Source organism: Condylura cristata, unplaced genomic scaffold (assembly GCF_000260355.1).
Source record: "Condylura cristata isolate star-nosed mole 26May11 unplaced genomic scaffold, ConCri1.0 scaffold00034, whole genome shotgun sequence".
NCBI lineage: Eukaryota > Metazoa > Chordata > Mammalia > Eulipotyphla > Talpidae > Condylura > Condylura cristata.
The window spans coordinates 6,841,581-6,862,741 of NW_004567135.1; the positions used below are offsets into that span (position 1 = coordinate 6,841,581).

Consider the following 21,161-nt stretch of genomic DNA (forward strand, 5'->3'; position numbering starts at 1 on the left):
GTGCAAGGCTTGATATCAGAACCACAGGGAATACAAAGTCCTCAAGGTATCTGTAATCTGGAAATAAATGCAATTAGCTCCACAATAGAAATGGACTTTGACCGCAGGAGGGAAACTGGAAATCAAGAAAAAAATCCCCCAGTAAAAGTGATTCAAGCAGAAATAGGTTATCAAAGGTAATGCTGGAATCTGCCTAACTTAAAAAAAAAATGACAACTTAGAGACAGACAGCCTTGCCAGAGGCAAACCCTAGAATTAAAGCCTTTGGAATAAACCAAAAAAATGACTCAGGTCTTTCTGGTATACAGAGAACGTGCCAGTCTTTTTGTGGAAGGAATAAGTCTGGCTGTGAGTCAATTTAAAAGTTTATTTAGGGTTCCTAGGACCAAACCCTCAGCCTCTCCAACCCTGGGATTCCTTGCAGTTCTCAGTCTGTCCTGCCTGAGCGCGACTGCTTCTGCTCCTCTCCTTTACAGCTCGTGCTCCGGCATGATACGCAATTTCTCCATGAGCTGCAAGTTCTGCCGCTTAATTGTGTTAGTTGTGCATAGACACATTACTACCCAAGCACTATGTAAGTGATTTGATGACGGAGGATTTTTAAAAGGGCTGAGCACACAGCAGATGCTCACTAAAGATTTATTTCCTTTTTTCCCCTTCTGTTTTCTCTCTCTCCTGGTGAGGAAGGGAAAGAAAAAAACAATAGGAACCAACCAAGAACACATCCCCTGTGTCTCTGACAGCATCTCTCTGGTGTAAAAATACCAAGTAGGTTTAAACTACTTTTTATTGCCTACCTTGTGTCTGTGGGATGTAAGGAGACAGCAGTTTTGACCTTTTCTTTTCATATCCCTTCTGTGTGATGTCCCCTGAAATAGTAAGAAAAATAGATTATCCGTTGGTCTTACTCTGTGGTTGCTGACTATAAAAATAAAAATTACATTACCATATGCAGAAAAGGTATAGAATTACCACACTTAGAATGGTACAGAATTCTCACATATAGAATAGGGAAAAAGATGTATAGTTCTTTGCCAAGGATTTTGCTATGTGTGATTTCCCACAGGTTTGGAGCTGACTTCTTGTGAAAACTGTAGGGATTATCCTTAGGCCAATCCAGCAAAGCAATATGCTGCACACATGGCAGAGAGTCCCCAGGTTCTGGGACCCTACCCCGTACTTCGTCTGTGTTTAAGAGACGCCAGAATGGAAGGCTACTAAGCAGACAAACGATGACCTCTCCACAGTTTCAGTGTGACCAAATGAACGCGACTGATTTAGGAAGTAGGTGTGAAACTGCTACACAGACTACATAAAACCAGAAGCTCCATTAAGAGAAGTCAAGGTTCAGGCATTGGGAGAGTTTATTTGAAAGACCTTTCTGTACCTTGTCACCTTTGCTGCAACAGGGGCTAAAATTTCCACATCTCCCTGTGGCTCACCAGTTAGTAATATTCATATAAAAGCATGTCTTTTTCATAAATTAATATAGTATACATAAAACATACAAGAAATGTAAATAAATGCAGCAAGGCTAAACTGACTAGCTAGGGGTGGGAGTGATGGTGTGATGAGATGTTGAGAAATATGCTAGAACTAGAGAAAAGGGTCGTAACTGCAAATGGACAGGTAGAGGGGAGGACTAAAAGGAAGGGAAATGCAGGAAAAAAGGACATTCGGCCCTCCCTGGTGGCGCAGCGTGTTAAAGCACAGCACTGAGAAGCTAAAGCCGCTTCCGCATGAGTTCGATTCCCGCCTGCCCCAGAGGTGACCACATGACGTGGCAGACCTCTCCTGACCCACCCCCTGCTCCCCTAGCATTGCACTTTGTCAATCTGCCTGTTCTGCTCCCCACTCTGTCTCTGGTGAAGCCTCTCACCACCCCTGAGCCTCTGGCCTGTACCCCAGTTCTGTATGAGCAAATAAATAAATCTTTAAAAAAAAAAAAAAAGGAACATTCAAGGGAGAATAAGCAACTCAAGGTTGAGAGAATAAATACTTGTGGTAAGTTGACAAGACAGGACTATTTTCCAAAAAAGTTTTTTTTAATTCAGAGAAAACGTTAAATAAAGTCAAAATTTTAGTATATAAATTTATACTTTCAAATTAATTTCTAATGCTGAAAATTGACTTTTTAAAAAAGTAAAGAACTACCAAAAATAAAAATTATTTCTCTTATTCTCTATCAATAATAATCTAGTGAAGAAATGTGAACATTAAGATGTTATCAATTTCTACAATTTTTAAAATTTTCTTTATTTGCATATGGTTACATCAGGTATAATCCCCATAGAATTTCCACCCCCAATTCACCTGTGCACCATCACCTCAGTCCCTTATTTTCAAATTTATAATGATTATTTAGTATATAGTCAATTGGGGATAAAAAGTATATTTTGATAGACATAGATTTGAAATCAAGACTAATGAGTATCTGGTTGGCCAGAAGGTGGTGGAGAGGCAGCCGGGCTCACTGGGGGACTTCAGGGCACACAGAGCTGAAGTCCACTCTTGCTGAGAACAGGCTGGCGGGCAGAAGGCAGAAGACCTAAAGAATGCTGCTACTATGATCTGGGCAAGTTTACTTCACAGCTTCACTTCACTATTAGAGAGAGGTAGAAAAGAAGGGGCTGTGAAGAAAAGAAATTAAAGACATTAAGGAAGAAGACTGACAGGATTTGACTACTGTTTAGACATAAGGTGGAGAAAGTTTCTAAGTGTGCACCAAGAGACGGTAGTGATGTTCTCTGCTAGAGAAATACAGCAAGAAGTGCATTCCTAGTGGGCCAAACGAGACAATAGTTAAATTTAGGAAAGGCCAGTGGGACCCCAAGAGGACATGCTAAATCAACAGTTGGTTATATATATCTAGAACTCAAGAAAGAAATACAGATTTGGAGTCATCAGGATATAGCTGAAATATAAACTGACACACAATTTGAGTAATTTGGACATTTCTACCTTTTTTTTTAAACATTGTATATTAATTTTTTTCTTACATTGCTGTTCATTTTTGTGCAATATTTTATTTCTCCCTTCAAGTGTAGTCCCCAAAAAACTCCCACCAACACATCACTGATGCACCATAACCATAGTCCCTGTGCTCTTCCCTCTGCTGTTTTGACCCTTCTACTGCCCACACTGTATGTCTTGGATTCATAATTTGCCTGCTAGCTTTGTCTTTTTTTTCCTGACCGCTTGTTCAGTTTCCCTATATTCCTCCTATAAATCAAAATTCTGATTCAGCAACTGCACATCCAGGAATTTATTCACTGAAAATATTCACAGAGGTGCACTAAAATCAATGTTAAGAATATTTCCTGCTCCATTTTTATAATGGAAAAGCTGGAAGGACTACTGATGCTGTTATTACAGACAATCTACACTGGTGGCTTTCAACTTGATTCTAAGGACAAATGACATGGCTAGAGACATTTTGTCACAACTAGAGGAGGGATGCTGTTATCCAAGGAATTGTGGCCAGGAATGCCACAATATATCCTGCAATAGAGAACAAGCTCACAGCAATGAGTTATACAATATAAGAAAATGTCAGCAGCACTGACAATGAGAACTCCTCGTTTGCGTAGTTATTTGCAGGTATTCCAAATGTCCCAGTATGGGTAGATGTTTAAAATATACCTAGTGCAAAAGGCAACCTGCAGAACAGCAGGTAAAATAGGATCTAATTTTGTAAAATACATCAATAGATCTACCATACTCATGAGCTTATGTTTAACCTTGAGGGATAAGATTTGGGAGATTTTCACTTATATATTTGAACAGTTTTACTTTTGGGGGGGCGGGACCTCTAAAGTTATGTAAATGAATGGCAAGTTAAAAGTTGATAAAAAAGCCTGAATGATTTGCATGATACCAAAAATACATTTTTTTTTAAACTAAGAATAAAATAGTTCTATAGTGACATATTTGCTAACCTCATATCTCACGCTATATATTGGGGTGGGGGGGAGGCAAGATAATCAGTTTACACAGTACAGTGAAGTTTTGAAAAGCAATACTTTTACACACGTACTTTTTTTTTTTAATTCTGGATATTCATACACCAAAATACTAACAGTGACTAGCTATGACTTGCAAGGTCATCAGACTGTACAAACTGAACTGTAATGGGCCCTTGTCTCTTTTTCTCAAGCAAAACAGAAAACTGCAGTAATAAATAAAAACCAAATTTTCCAACTTAGCAAGTCAAAGAGTCCAACAACACACAATAGAAACACTGGAAACTACCAAGAAAATCTTCCTTAGAAGCATAAAATCATATCTTGCAATCATATATTGCAAAAGAAAACAACAAAAGTATCCTCCTATTCTATCTCCACTCACAGAATCTCTCTCCCCCTCCCCCTCCCCCTCCCCCGGGTGGCAGAACACTCCTTCTGCTGGCTCACAACACATTTGATAAAGTAGAAAGAAAGGCCTTTTAAAGTTTTCTTCATGCTCAGAATCCCAATCATTCACTGTCAGTAATGGTTAACTGGCCAAATGGCAACATGTACTCTTAGATATTAATCAACTATGACCATCTCCAGCTTTGGAGAGTAATCCAGTCATTCCAGTTAGCTCTGCTAGATCACAGGTAGCATTGACTAACTCTCACTTTGTCCCAGAAGATGAGCAATAATGACAAGGTAATGAGCATTGTGATGGGCCGTCCACTTTTCTCTGGCCACAAGAGCCTGCTCAGTCACCTCAAAGCACCTGCCACACCTGTGTGTCACTTCCTCCTGGAGTCCCTACAGATCTGCAGCCACTTCTATGATAGCACCTACCACAACACTGGTGTTTTAATTATTTGTTTACACATCTTGCCCCTACTAGAGGGTAAGGATTGTGTCTTTTTCATCTCTGTAGCCCGCCCACAGCCTGGCACAATTGACACTTGCTGAATGAACGCCTGCATGAATTCCTAAAACGGAAGCAAAGAGAGAACTATACAGAGACGTGGATACTTGAATGGAAAACTAGAAATGGGAAGGAAAAGAGGTCTTTTCGTTAGAAGAAGCTATAAGGCCCATGGAGAACAATTTAGTGAACCAGAAGTTTACTGAAACCTGACAGCTAGACCTCAAAAGGTGGCCAGAGAAGCAACACTTGGCCTGCCTGCGAGAGCAACAGCACACAATCACCAAGCAGCAGAAGCGGAAGGACACCACCCAGGAGCTACGTAGCCCTCAACTAGAAGGTGAGGCAGACAGAAGGAGTTCAGTTACCCCACAGAACTGAATGTGTTGTTCCACATGTCTGCCCACCCATAGTCTGTGCTCTTCAATATTTTCACCACCTATAGGTAAGCAATTTCTGCTGCACTGAAGGAATCTTTTCTAAACTTACCCTATTTTTAAGAAATCACCTGAGGAACCTGCTAAAAAAAAATAAATTCCCAAGCCCCTCCCATGAAGATTTTGATTCACTAAGTCTGGATTAGCACTCAGATACCTGTGTTTGTTAACAACTGTCTTCCAATGACTCTTTAAAGTCAGGCATGTGAGGAAAACTGCGGCACTACAGGAACTGTTAAGAGTGTGCTGGGTGCTTCTGATGAATTAATGTTAAGGAGGGTACAAGAGCTGAGGTGGAGAAAACATGCTTGGCTCTAACGCCTCAAGAGAGCTCACAGACACTAAGTCATACCACAGGCATTCTTACTCAAAAGGGATTTTTTGGGCCATCTGGCATGTGGAACAAAAAGGAGGGCCACAGTATACCTGTAAAACATTTGCATTAAAATGGCACAGATGTAAGTTAAACCTGCTGTTCGAGTTTTTTGAGAACCAGACAAATAATGGGAGGATTAGCCTCTCCTCCCACTGGGTAACGTACTTCTCCAACCAGGAGCACACGGACAAAGGCAGCCAGAGTTCCAGGCCCTGCTGCGCCTGGACCGTGGGGAGGCGCCTGATTCTGTCCCACACAGCCAAAGACAGCCCGGTGCAGCCTGGGAGCCACACAACTTGGGACTGTCTATTGCTTCAAACTTCCACGATTTTGTAGAGCCAACACCAGATCTGGGGAGATAACATGTGGGGAGTGGAACAAAAAGGAAACATGTTCTCAACTTCTCTTAACCACCTGGGGCCAATGAAAGCAGTGTGGCACCAGAAGCCCACACATCACCTTCAAGCAGATTGACAAGAGGAACTGGGGGTGTGGAGTGAGTCTACCAGTTAAACACCAGCTCTGACAGGGGTAGTCCTGCAATTAGAGGGTGTATTTCCAATGCTGAGGCAGCACTGTGCTATGGTTAAGAACCTAACTTGGGCTAAACAGAACCACAGCCTTACCACTTCCTTAGCCTAAGTTTTATTTTACCTCCTGTTAAGTCTCAGTTTCTATGCCTGTAATATGGAGAGCAATAATATCGCTCTTGCAAAGATTTTATGATTGTTACAAGTATTTAGTATGGGGTGTGAGCTACAGAAAGTCCCACTGTCAATAGCCACTTACTGAAAGTCTGCTGAAGCCTACCTTGCTGGCCAGGTTGGGGAAAAGGAATGCAAGTAAGTAGCAAGGAAAGGAAAGGAGGCAAACAGCAGTGTAACACTCCATCGTGAAGGGTCCTGTTGAGATGCACACCAAATGCAGTGTGAAGCCAAGAAGGAAGCCTCCTGATGGCTGCCTCGGTAGAGAAAGGAAGGTTTTACAAGGCAGGTGACATCTGATTGGGGTGTGACCTTTTAGTTGATTATCAGAAGCATGACATAAAGTCTGAAAGATGCCAATTACCTGCAGACTGGCTCTGGATGGATATGGCCATATTTGGTAGTTACTGTAGGGTTCGTATCTCCAGAGAGAAAAGGCCAACTAAATGATTTTCTTACATGCTCTTACACAACACCCTGAACGGTCAGGCACTGTAAACATAGGACATGGGAGAGTCTACAGGGTCACCAAGTAGTAAGGATCACAGCTCTAGCTACAAACTTTCTTCACCAATAGAAATAAAAAGGTATGTTACTGCAGCCCTATCTCAAAGAGCATTTTTGCATTCAGTCAATAGTGAAAAACATGTCTGAGCACCTCATGAATGACAGATAAGTGCAAAGCAAAAATTAACAAATCTATGTATGACAAGTGCTACCCACTAAGGTTAAATACAAAGCCCTATGGAAGTACAAAGGAAGTAATGTGATAAGCCTAATAATAATTTGAAATAAATATGTAACAACTTTTATTGTGGGCCCACGATACATCAGTCTACTCCAAGAACCTCACAACAACCCTACATGGTGATACTGTCACCGTGTCATCCCCATTTTACAGGTGAGGATGCAGAGACACAGGCAGTTTGAGCAACCTGCCCACACACTACCTAGAAAGTGCTGTGAATAGGGAGACCTGTGAACCTGGTAGACCTGGTTCCAGGACCCCTTCTCTCAAATACTACCCAATATTCATTTTCAGAGAGAAGCTTCAAATTTGGTTTCGGAAAGACTGGAAAGATGCCACAAAGTGTTCTTGGGTTGACTCTGAAAAGGATGAGCCAACCGATTCTGAAGCTGAGGGTAAAGATACAGTTCCTGTAACATAACAGAAGAATTTAAAACTAAATTCAATCTCCAATGAAAGGATTCTGGCCCTTCTGCTGCTCCTCCAAGTGCAAATAAGAAGACTCTGTGCCTCATAGTGGAGTCCAGCAGCTTCTCACTCGAAGTTTAGGACTGGTATTTATCTTGTGGGTCACCAACTTACCTCCTTCCTCATTAAATACCCCTATATAACACAACCCTCATTCTAACTTCTCAAAATATTCTGACATCAATTCATCTGATTTGCCTAAATATCCTCTTCCATACACAGAAAAGGATAAAAATCCTTTTAACAGAACAAAAATCTCAGACAAAAAATCTGAATGTGGCTTAAGTACATACATCTAAACTAGATTCTGGGTCTCTGGCCTTTTCTTATTCTTTGTCCATTGTTGAATTGTAGGTGGCCCCCAAATCAGATGCAATAACAGTATAAAACTAACCTATTGTTCACAAAATGAATAACATGTATAAACAATTTTTATGACTCACTCCAAAATCCAGATGACTTTCCAGAAGACATTAAACCACCCCCCCGACCAACAGGGTCCTGCATGAATTATCTCTTTTAATAATCTTTTAACTGAGACAGCCAACTGTAGAAACTGTCCAACTGCAATTAAACATCATTATACATCATTAATAAATATTCAGCTAACGGAGAATGCAGCCTTTCTGTTCCGTTAAGGAATAATTAGGAGGGAAAAGAAATGAGAAACTAAGGGGGAAAAGTTCTAGAGGCCTCACCTTTAAATCTATACCTGAATGTTCCATCTTCTACCTATAAATCCAAAACTAGGAAGGTAGTACAGTTACGGCTCGAGATGGGTGAAGGGCTGGGGTCAATGTATTGGGGACACAAGTATACACATGCAGAGAAAGATGCAAAAATTTATCTGAGAATTTAATATTGAAATATGAAATCTATATTAGCAAAACTGAGACTGAAAATTTTGGAGCATATAATTAAATTTTGTCATGTTCCATTCAATGAATTACAACAGGTACTAGGCAATCCAAACTCCAACATCCTCCTCCCAGAGGGTGATACAAAGGGTCACAAACACGAAATAAGGGTTCAGTCACACAAAACAACCCTTAAGCCAGCTAGAGGGCATGTTGGCCTTTGTCTGTTTTTCTTGCCATATCTGAACTGAAAAGTAGCCCAGAGGATTCAAAAAAATTAACTTTATAAATTTAAAACTCTCTAGTTTCTCTTTACACAAAATCTTATGTTGAAAGAAGGGTGAAAGAGTACAATAGTTTCATAGTTTAGCCAGAAACTGTTAAAATATTTCAATCTGTTAAAGCTGAGAATTTTTACTTGAATTTTTCTTCTGGGAAAAAAGCAGCAGTTCTGAAAGACTAACTAGAATCTATAGGTAAGTCCCCTCCACTTACTTTAACTCAACTTTGTTAATCTTACTAAAGATTTTCAAAGAAATTAGCATTAGATCATTCAAATTTCCATGTTCAAGTGTCCTTTCACCTCATTTAGAACATTATCTCGACATTTTCCATGTTAAGAATTTGAGAAGAGAGCCCAAGATTACTTTCTCCCAAAACTCACATCAGAATGGTTTTGGCTGCTCAGTTCTGTTTTCTAGGTCAAATATATATGACTTCTTACAGATGGTATTTCACCTAAGGCACCAAGCAAGTTCAAACAAATAAAAAGCAACAGCATAAAACACTTGAAACATGGGAAGAAACTGAACTCCAGTCTGACGACATCATCAGGCCGCTGGCTGAATCAATCCATGTAACACCAAAGGTATGTTCATTTGTCTATTAGAAAAACTGTATCTACAAAAAAGAAATTTGTCATAAAAATGGCCTCGTGTCTAAACGGAACAGGAGCAGCGTCTATGTTCGCCGAGCTGGCTGAAAAGCCTGGGTTCAGGCACCGGCAGACCTGTGCTCGGCCACCACACCGCCACGTACTGGCTCTTTGACAAGTGAGTGAACCACTCTGCCTCAGCTTCGTCAGAGGTAAAGCTGGAATAACTCCTACACGGAGTGCTTACGATGAGTCTTAAGTGAAAGAATAAATGCAAAAGTCCCTGGCACGGCCACAGATTCAACTGGTTTTCACACACACCACCTAGCCCCAGCCCCACCCTTAAGACAGAAAATTTTATCCTTAATAGGGTTCTTTAGAAAATTCTGAGTCGGTAACTTCTTATAAAAGAGACACTGCAGTATGTGTCTGCAAAGACATCACTGTACTAGAGCCTCAGCGGCAAGAGCCAACTACCTTACTGTCTGGTTTCTAACCCTAAGAAGGAAAACTGACATCAAAGAGGAGGTACAAACCTAAACTAGTAATGAACAGTGATTAGTTAAAAATGAATAAATGGAAAATATATTATGTAAACTCTCATTATGCACAGAACAATAGTGTATCCATCTATGTTCTGATTTTAACTAGGCGAGAACTTCAGATGTTCCTTCCCTTAGAGGGAAAAACTCCCAGAACAACAAAAAAATTTCTTTATGGCCTTCTGTTACCCAACTTTGATCCTTTTCTCACAATTAGAAAACTGTTTCTGGAACAGTTAGGCATATTCAATTACTATTTTTTTCTGGAATGCATCAGAATAATTTTTAAGAACTAGGTAATAAATAATACATCTATACCAATCACTGAATCTGAATCAAACAACGTGTGTGTCATGAATTCATTATCAGTGGTGTAGGGAAAAATTAAAAATTGAACAAAATCTAAGTATGTCTTTTACAAGTACAGATAGCAAGTGAAATCTTTAAGAAGATGAATTTTCTTGGTAGCCAATTCACACCTTTCTGGAGAGGCACCCAGACAAAACATAAGTAGAAGGAACACTGCCAGTGCTACATGATGTGGATCAAAATAAACAGCTTGTTCAGGTCAGAATGAAAAGGGCCTTTCCAAAGAGACAGAAAACAGATTATGTGTTTATAATCTCATATTCCACATTTGGGAGATTTATGACTTCTTCCATATTTTGCCCCAAACTACTCTGATTCTGGGCAAGTCACTGTACATATTCTCTGGGCCTCAGTTTCATCTGTACAAGTAAGAATCAAATGAGCTCTGGGTCTTCCTGGTGGCACAAGAGGTTATGTCTCAGCACTAGGAAGCTATCCATAGCCACTGAAGCACAACAAGTTCGATCCCCAGCCAGGGAGGTGACCCACATGGGGCAGCAGACCTCTCCTGTGCCACCTGCTGCTCCCCTCGGCAGTGTACTTCAACAGATCTGCCTTTCTGCTCCCCAGTCTGTCTCTGATGAATCTGCTCACCCTTTCCTGCACCTGTGACCTACACTCCACCTTTTATATGCATAAATAAATCTTAAAAAAAATCAAGTGAGCTCTAAAGCAGCATCTCAGTCAAGTCTAATGAATGCCACATGCCTGGCACTGTTGTATATAGCAAGGTAAAAACATGGGGAGATGTCCAGCAGGTAGTAGGGTGTACAAAATAATCTAGGACAGATAAGTAGATTTACATATCAGTGTAAGAAAGAGGTGGCTAACTCAAGCCTTGGGTGTGAAAGCCATCATCAAAAGGAATTCCCAAGTGCAAACAGAAGGCCAAAAAAGGAATCCCAGAGAAAATTAACCTTTAAAGATGATACTAAGTCAGTGGGGAGACCAGGAAGGAAAAAAAAGATTAAGGAAAAGTGAAAATTTCACACTGTCAAAGATACAAAGTGAGAATAGAAAAATACCTGCTGGATTTGGCAGCTAGATTGCTAGTGACGTAGTTAAGGCAGTTTTAAAGGAACAGTGAAGGAAGAAGACATCATTTAAGATTACTGAAGAATGGGAAAAGAGGTAAAGTGAGGAGGCCCGGCAAGATGGTGGCAGAGTACAGACACTGTCCTTGCCGGGCCCAGACAGTCACAATGAAGGAACTATAAACAAAGACAGAACCAGCACCCAGGGAAACAGACAACCACCACACACACTAGGGAGCACTGGTCTGGTGGAAAGGAGTAGAGAAAACCTGAAGACGACTTTGGGCCATGTGACAGGGCCATGCAACCCACAACAGAGAGAGTAGCTGCTGTGCAGACCCCCACAGCTACTGACTCCCACAAGTGCCAACATCAAGACTCTAGGGATCTGGTGCTGCACAGAGTATGGGGTGCACCAGCAGGCCTCGGGCAGAAGTACATTGCTGGAGAGCTTCGGGGGTGGGGACGCCAGCGAGGACTACTGGCTTGAACCTGAGGCTCTTAATGTAAAATAGCTGTCCCCTGATTCAGGTCAGAGCATTTGGATGTACCGTTAGAAGAGTATTCTACTCCAAGTCCAAACATTTGCCCACCACCCCCACCCCTCTCTAGGGTTAAAAGTAAAACAAAGTAATACAGAAACAAGCTAGAGCTCAAGCACCTACCAGTAACAGGAGCAGACACCCCAGGGTAAGACTGATGGAAAAGAAAAGAGAACTCCCTGTCTGTGATGCCCTATCAAAAACCCTCGGCCAACACTGTATCTAATGCTTAACAGCCTGGACCAGAAATGAACTGAAGACTGCAAGACACGCAAAGACTAAGGGTTGGCCCACAGGAGACAATCGCTGTGGATCCCACCACACACTTCCGGCACCAACGACAGCACAAAGTTGAAATTCCTGAGGCCAATGGAGCTCATCATCTGGTGTTTTACTGCTTCAATCCTTTCAATCCTACTATCCTCACTGCTACTGGCCCTCAGACTGAACAGGTGCAAAGAGAGCAGTGTGAAAGTACCCTTATCCAAACCCATAAGACATTTAAAATGAGAAGAAAGAAGAACATATCACAAATGTCAGAGCATAAAACCCTGAATAGAGACTGGACTCAGCAGAAGTAAGGAGTGTATCAGAAGGCAGTCCAGGGCAAACAATTCTGGCAGTGGTTATAGAACTCCAAAAAAGAAAGAAAAGGGAAAAAATGGAGACTCTTAAACAACAGCATAAAGATAGAGGAAATGTGAGGCAGTTATAATTAGAAATAACAGAGCTAAGAAATGCTATGGCTGATTTTAAAAATTACTAATGAGGGTCTCAATAGCAGACAAAAAAAGCAATGTTGAGAAATGAGTTCAAAAACACAATGTATGAACGGAACAGCAAACAATGTTCCTATTATACAGGCAGAAGAAAGGATGACATGTAGCCATTTTCAACAAAATGGAGGAAATTTGAGAATTATGTGTAACAAAGAAATATAAACATACTAGGTATTTACATAGGAAGCAATTTGATAATACAAAACACTAATTTTAAAAAGATTTATTTATGCATACAAGAACTGGGGTATAGGCCAGAGGTGAAGGGCGGGGTGAAGGAGGGTTGAAAGGATTCACCAGAGACACAGCAGGACGCCAATGGGCAGCTCTATTGAAATCCACTGCTGAGGGGAAGAGGTCTGCTGTGCCCTGTGGGTCAGCTCCTGGCCAGGGATCCAACTCATGTTGCAGTGGCTGGCAACAGCTTGTTAACTTGTCTTTAACCCCTGCACCCCCAGAGAGGCCCAAGAATATAAAACACTTTAAAAAACCAGTGGACATCAATAAACGTCCAGAGGGCTCTGAATAAAGGAGAGTAGGAGGAAGGAGCATTAAGGATAGTGATGGGGGTAAATAAATATATAACATATATTAAATGTGTAAGAAAAAAAGGTGAAGTGAGAGTGAAGTGAGATTTCTTCTAATACATTTTGCTATAAAATGAACAAGCTACAGGGCAGTGCCGACAGAAGGCTCCAAGAAGTCATGGACAGTCTTTTTCCTTTTCTCAGAGATGACAAATTTATTCATACAGAAAGAGCTATCAGAAAGAAGGCAAAGCACCAATTCAACCAAGATATAATAAGAACTTCTACCTGCAAGGACTACTTTCGAGGTTAAAGATAAGATGAAATGGTCCTGAAATTTAGTCATGGTTATGAAGTTTATAGTCTCTTCCAGCATAGTGTGACATCCAAAACCAATTATATAATTAATGACTTCATTACAAGTTTGATAAGAGCTACAATGAAGTCATCCGGGGAACTGAGAGTACTCTGACAGACTTCAGCAGGCACAGTGAAGGCTAGCAGGCTTCATCCCCCAATCTGAGATGTATGGGGTAGCTGGGAAAACTGTCCTAAGGAAGAAACATTTAAGCTGAGTCATAAACAAGTAAGTATTTTTATCTATTTTAAAAATGAAAGATGGCAAGGGACTATGGATTGCAGTGGTATGCTAAGTAGATTTCTTGTGAAGCACATGAATGGGTGGGTCCCAGGCACAAGGCTGAAGGCCAGGATAGTAAATAACCTATAAAGGCGGGGGAGGCACCAGGAAATAGATCCTGAAGGGTCCTGAAGACCATCTGAAGGATGTGGGATATTACTACAAATGAATGAGAAAGCCACTGAATGGCTCTACTACAGCAGAGGAGATGTAACAAGATCAACTATAGCAAATGAAAAGATAGACAGAAGTTTCTCAGTGAGAAGCGTGAGAGTTGGGGACTTGGGTTACCTCCAGGGCTTCCCAAGCTCTGTGTCCTGGCTGACTATGAGTGCTTTGGAGGTGTATACACAGTTATCCTCTGCGCTAGAGGCATCCTGACAGAGTTCAGATAAGACTGGGAACCTTGGGGCAGTCACTTCAATAGGCAAACAACCTTTTTAACCCCACTGTATTGAACAAATATTATAATTTTCTGTTTGTCAAGTTTTGTTTAAAAGGTTGGAAACTTTATAGGACCCGGATGATACATTTTTCTTTAAGAAAGGAGATAAAGATGGATAAGTGTAGATGGCAGGGCACCAGTAATGCCAAGAAACGGAGCTCTGCTCTGAATTTCTTTCTGCAAGTCAGAGTAAAGGTTTTTTGTCTAGTGAGTATTTTCCCCACCTACCTTCAATCAATACTTATGTCAGGTACCACTTATCTAAAGCATTCAGGTGCATTAACTCACTTCATCTTTGAAACAACCCCATCTAGGTGATACCGTTAATTCTAGTTTTGGGGGAAAACAAGGCACAGAGAGGTTAAACTACTGTTAGAGCCGGCTTCACCTGATAATGTGGTTCCAGGTTCTAGGCTCCAACCACTACTCAAAGCTGCTTCGGTAAGGCTCTTCATGAGAGGGACCAAGAGATGGCAGAGAGGGTTTTACTAGAGACAGTGGGAGGAAAGGGAGATATAAGCTCTCAAGGCACTAAGGCAGGACTCTCAACTCTGCCAGTGTTAGCCAGTCGTGTCTGGAGAAATTAATCTCTCTAAACCTCAATTTCCTTAACTATATAAAAAAAAGACAATAACTGTTATGAAGTTAAAGTGATAAAGCATGCAAATTCTTAGTGCCCAGCACAGAGAAACACTTCAAGACACCTGCTCCTCTAGTGGCAGAGGCAGTTATGTGGAAACGCGGCATGTGCCGGGGCACTGTGGCGGGTCCAGGGAGACAGCGCGGCTTACAGTGGTGAGCGCTTTCTGCCCACTTGGGTCTGCAAAAGCATCCTTTCCTTTCTTTTTTTTACCGCCCTCTTTATAATAAACTTGCCCTTTTGGGTTAAAAAAAATTTCCGGTGTTGTGATTTTTCTTAGTCCTTGGGAGAGAAAGTGGATCTGAATAATTAAGAGCTAGGACTGAACAGGAAAAGAGGCACAGAGGGTGATGGGAACTGGCCAACAAGCATTTACTTGCTGATCAATAATCATTCAATAATATTTGCTGAATAAATGATCAGTATTACTAGCAACTTAACTTTTATGGGAAATAAACTTAGATTCATCTTGGGGTGGCAGAACACATCACCCTCTGAAAGAAACAACAGGATTCCAAACGGAGAGAGAGGTGTACGGAATTTGCGAGATCAGGAAGATATAAAGATTCCCCCTAGCTAATTCTGCCTTCTTACTATCCACCCCTGCTTTTCTTTTTCTTACTTGGAATCTATTAAAGACCTAAAAATAAGACAAACACAAAAAAAACCTATTAAAGACAAAAAGTCATGCAAAGGTAATAAAGAGTAAAGAAGACTAAAGATTATTTTTTAGAGCAAACACAAAATTTCCTTGGGCATTCCTCAAAAAGTCCTGGCCAGGATGGGAAGGGAACAGAGTCAGAGATGGTCAACAAGAGATTACTGCTGGTGCAGAGGGGCTTTGGGTGGCAGAAGTTGGGAGTGGGGTGGACCAGGTCTGTAGAAAGAGGGACAGGAGGGCTGTATTCCTAGGAGAGAGGCAGCCTCTGCTGGTTCCTCTCTTACAACGTCAAAGTCATTAGCAAGAGTAACTATTTTTTAAAACAAATAAAAACAACCCACACCCCTCAAAGCAACCTCAGCAAGAGAATGTAAAATAGGAATTCTTTTAGCAACAGAAGACCTCTGAACAGGAGGCCAAACATGCAAAAAGAATACCAGTGACCTTGTGTACCTGAAGCTGGGCTTGGCATTTCAGCAATCCAAGAGCTGCAATTCTTAGCAGGTAAGAAAGTAGAGTGAAAGAAATACGAAGAAGGATTACAATTAAGGATTAATTTATCAAGAAGAAATAACGATGAAAGTTTCTGATAAATGACTTGTAATTTTATAAACACTTAAACAACAATGTTCAGGAGCCCTAACTTTTGCTTTAGCGGGTTGAGTATGTTTTCCCTTTCTGTAGTGTGTCTATTGTACCCCTAGAGATATTTAAATCTCTTATATCATTACCAAAAAAAATCTACTTCTTTCCTGCAATTTCACTTGGGAAAAAAAAATGCTTTCCTAAAATAGCAAAGACAACAATGCGAAGAATAATGCTTCAGAGTTTGAACAGATATTTCCTGTACTTCACTCAATGTACCAATCACATTCAAAACTAGGGAGTAAAAGGGGAAAACCACCACTGCTACCTCCCTCGACACAAAATGCCCAGTATACCATCTTGTCCGCCTTTACCTCAACAACAAAATATCACCACACACCTTAACATATTACTGAAAAATAAGCTTTGAACGTCCTCAGTATTTGAAAATGTCAGTATTAGGCAGGATAAACATTTCTCATATTCCAGAATGAAAGCTAGAATTCATCAAAAGTTGATTTTGTTCGATTACATGTAAGTGTTTTAGCTATACATGTAGAATTTTTATTAAAATTCTTGCATTAAAAGAATGCAGGAATTGTCATTCTGGGAGTGGCAGACCTCTCCTGACCCACCTGCTGCTCCCCTCAGCAGTGTATTTCAGTACATCTGCCTGTTCTGCTTCCCCCACTCTGTCTCTGGTGAATCCTCTCACCCACCACACCTCTGGCCTGTAGCCCAGTTCTGTAAGCATAAATAAATAAATCTTAAAAAAAAAAAAACAACAAAAACTGTCATTTTGAATTTGAAATGCTATTTCCTTGTTCTCCCTGTTATTTGAAGCTAGATTTTTGTAATGCAGAATTTTTTTCATAATGACTTTTTATAAGAATGTAATTACGTCCTACCAAAACATGAAGATGAGGAAACATTACTTTCAAAGCAAAAGATAAGCCAGAAATAAATAGTACGCCAAGAGGTTTAAACAGAGACAAGTGTACCATCCTATCTTCTGTCTTCCATAACACAACTTTCAGCTGGACAAAACCAACTCAAGATAAAGTCCATATTCCCAGCCCCTTACAGGCAGGTATGGTCAATGTGATATGAACAGAAAGTGTGCAACCTACACATCCTGCCCTTAAAGGGTACATCCTCCCTTTTTCTCCCTTCCTGATGTCTGAAGTGGGATTATGGTAGACTGCTGGCCAGATACAAGGATGGTGAATAGGCTAGAAAGAACCCCAGAGCCTCAAGAAACGGGAGTTTCTAGTGCAGACTATTATATAACATAGACATTAATTTCAATCTTGCTGAAGTCCCTGTTATTTGAAGTCTCTTTTACATACAGTCAAATCTATACTGCAATCAATCTATACTTCCAGGTTGTGGCAGCAAGTAATTGCCACTGCATATGGTGTTCCCGCCAGAAACACTAATCATTGTATTCAAATTACTGAAAGCTAATTTAGCTGTTATATAAATTATTCCCTTATAACTTTACACTGTTACTCCACTTGATAAATCCAGTGTCATCATATCCAGTCTCACATAAATGAGATTTTGAATTAAGGTGAGTTCTTACAAAAGTGAATCTGGCTTACTTACTTAAAATCAGAATACTGCAAAACAACTCTAATTTAATGTAAAAGTTTACGAGTCCTGAACTGAGTTAATCAACAGACCGGGCTAATGTTAGTATTGCTAATAAATGCTGTTTTCATAAAGGGCTCAGCACAATCAAAATGGCATTTCTATACTGTACTTGTGTTTACTTTTACTCATGAAGTTAAAACAGTAAGCATTTGATAATGATGAATTAATTCCCCTGCAAAATATTACCTAAATAAACTACCCATTAAAAATAGATGTGTGAGGGCCCTCCCTTGTGGCACAGTGGGTTAAAGCACAGCACTAAGAAGCAAAAGCCACTTCCCTATGAGTTTGATCCCCGCCTGCCCAGGAGGTGACCCACATGGCATGGCAGACCTCTCCTAACCCACCCGCTGCTCCCCTCAGCAGTGTACTTCGTTGATCTGCCTGTTCTGCTCCCCATTCTGTCTCTGGTGAATCCTCTTACCGCCCCTGCACCTCTGGTCTGTACTCCAGTTCTGTATGCACAAATAAACAAATCTTTAAAAAGAAAATAGATGTGTAAACACAAATTTCAATTACTAACCTGCCAATTGTTGAAGGACTAAAGCCTGGAAATAAGCAAGCTGTTTTCAGACTAAGAACCGTACTATATTAAAGCTATTAGTAATTCCAGGAAATTATCCAAGTTCAACTATAGCATATCTGCCCTTATCAATTATACCAAACATCCTTCAGTATAAGACTGTATCTGAACAAAAGACCTCACCTTACTCAAAAGATTTTGAAACTACTAAATATATAGCTAATAGGCATAGAGAACTGGACTTCTTTTCGGTTGAAAAGAAATGCTGTCAAGAAGCAAAGATAAAACATGAAAAAGGCCTATGCTGATGAAAAGTACTAATATTATCCTTTTTCTTTTTTTAAAAGATTTATTATGCATACAGAACTAGGGTACAGACCAGAGTGCAGGGGTGGTGAGGGGATTCCCCAGAGACAGAGTGGGGAACAGAACAGGCAGACTGACAAAGTACACTACTGAGGGGAGCAGCAGGCGAGACAGAAGAGGTCTGCTGTGCCATGTGGGTCACCTCCAGGGCCAGGGAGCGAACTCACACTGAAGCAGCTGTGGCTGGCCTGCAGTGCTGTGTCCTAACCCACTGCACCACCAGGGAGCCCCCCCCCACACACCTTGTTTTCTGTTGTCTAAAAATTTAGGGACCTTCTATGTCTGGAAATCAGGTAAGTTCTAGGTCTTGCTCATCACTTAACATCTTACCATCTGTTGACAAATACTGTAAGCTTCTAGGCTCTTTTTTCCATCTGTACAATGAGAAAGTCAGCATATCTCACGGATTGTTACTAGGACTCAGTGAGATAATGTAAGCACAGGTGCTAGCTAAGAACCTGGTTAAGGCACTCAGTAAACATCCACCCGCTCTGCCCATACCACCAACCACCAAAATCTCAGAACAAATTACAAATGAAAGGGCTCTGATGTGGATTGTGAGCTTTTTTTTGCAATGGTTGACACTATGCTGAAGAGCAGCTAAAAACAATTCCCTAGATGAAAACAGATAATCACACAAAAATTTGTACCTGCCAAATTTATAGCAGCATTACTCATAACCCCAAAATAGTAACAATCCAAATATTTATCAAATGAAACATGGATAAACACAAACTGGTATGTCCAAACGGTGAAATATTTGCCAACCACAAAAAAGAACGAAATGCTACAACCTGCTAAAAGACACATGCCATTCACAAAATGCCACATTTTGTATGACTCCATTGATACGAAATGTCCAAAACAGTCTAATCCACAGAGAAGATGGGGAGTGCCTGCTCGTGGGTACAGAGTTTCTTGGGGGTGATGAAAATGTTCTACAGACAGTGATGGCTGCGTGCCACCATCAACTCACACGCGAGCACTGGGTTATACTTTAGATGTAAACTGTGTCGTGTGAATTATACTTCAAACTTTCTTGAAAAATAAAAACTGCTTCTAAAATTTAATTCTTATTAAATTATACTGTCCAAATTATACTGTCATCTAGAAGACAAACCAGACTGTGGGTATGTATAATACAAGTCATGTATAAAAACCTTTAATGGCTTACCTTTATTTCTTTCTCCTAACATGTCATATGTCCCATGCATCTTGGATGATAACCAGTTTGGTACCAAACTTGGGAAAACTAAGAGGCACTTTTTTTTTTTTAAAGATTTATTTATTTATATATACAGTACTGGGTGCCAGAGGATGAGAGGCTTCACCAGAGACAAGAGTGAGGAGCAGAACAAGCAGATTGACTAAGGTACACTGCTGAGGGGAGCAGCGGCCAGGTCAGGAGAGGTCTGCTGTGCCATGTGGGTCAGCTCCCTAGCCGGGGATGGAACTCGTGCTGCAGTGGCTGTGATAGCTTCGCAGTGCTGTCTTTAACTCACTGTGACACCAGGGAGGGCCTCGCACTTATTTTTTTTTTTAAAGAGCCTAATTCTCTTGTGGAACCCTCATTGATTATATTCTTTGAAGACAAATAGAACATTTATGAAATTGAACAATATGACTACAAATTATGAAAATTTTAACAAGCTGGTATCACACAGGCAACTTCATCTGCCATCAGTGCAAGTTAAAATTCAGTAAAAAGGTAACTATATAGGCAAGTCTTTTAAAATCAATTATTATATCATTTTTATATTGTGCATGAAACACCTGTATACAGTCATTTGACAATATTGGTTCATAAGGAAATGGACTGAGGTTGGGCATACAGTTGCAAACTGCTAACAGATTTCCTCGTTATATTTAGTATGTTTCTCAAAAAGTACAATCAATCATACTTCAGTGCATTAGGGAGTCTGCTATTTAAAGACTTCACGGAGTAAATCTTTTTGTACTATAAATAATTATTGCCTAACTTGTCTACGCTCAACTCTTTCAAAAGCTTACTTGGTATTTAACACAGAGTATTCAGTGCATATCACTATCTGGGATAGCACAACTCATGAGGTGCTTGTATGAAATGCAAAACAATGCAGAAAGGAATCTGGTGCTCTGGTCAGTGCCAAGGTCAACATTTCCCCAAAGTGTTCTTCTAGTTCAGCAAGCCAAGGCCTGGAACCAGTCCACGGCGTTATCATCATTGTGGGTTTATCCTTGGGCAGTTCCTGAGAAAAGACCTCCACCAGGTCCTAGCCCAACAGAAAAATAGGAGCTGGCTTCAATCACCTGAGTGACGAACTAGCTCAACTCTGTGAAAACCCAAAATCTTCCTTGTTGCTGACACAGCAAATCACAGCTGTCCCTTTTCCTTTCCAGGATAAATCTTACTAGTCAACTTCAGTCGTTTTTACAAAAGACCCAATTGCTTTACTTACTTTTAGTCAACAGACATAGGTGTCGTATGGAAGCAAGAGTAAGTGTCCTTTCCATTCACTGGGATCATCTTGCTTCCTATTTCT

The 21,161-nt window shown here is 40.6% G+C and overlaps 1 protein-coding gene across 2 annotated transcripts in view; it reads right to left on the reverse strand.

Moving 5' to 3' along the window:
* DIP2B (DIP2 disco-interacting protein 2 homolog B (Drosophila)) overlaps nt 1-21,161 on the reverse strand; it is a 180,128-nt gene that overhangs the window by 90,172 nt on the left and 68,795 nt on the right. For both annotated transcript variants that reach the window (XM_012732476.1, XM_004692753.2), the window contains exon 2: nt 798-869. In XM_012732476.1, the coding sequence (XP_012587930.1) occupies nt 798-869 (72 nt within the window). The remainder of the gene's footprint in view (nt 1-797; nt 870-21,161) is intronic.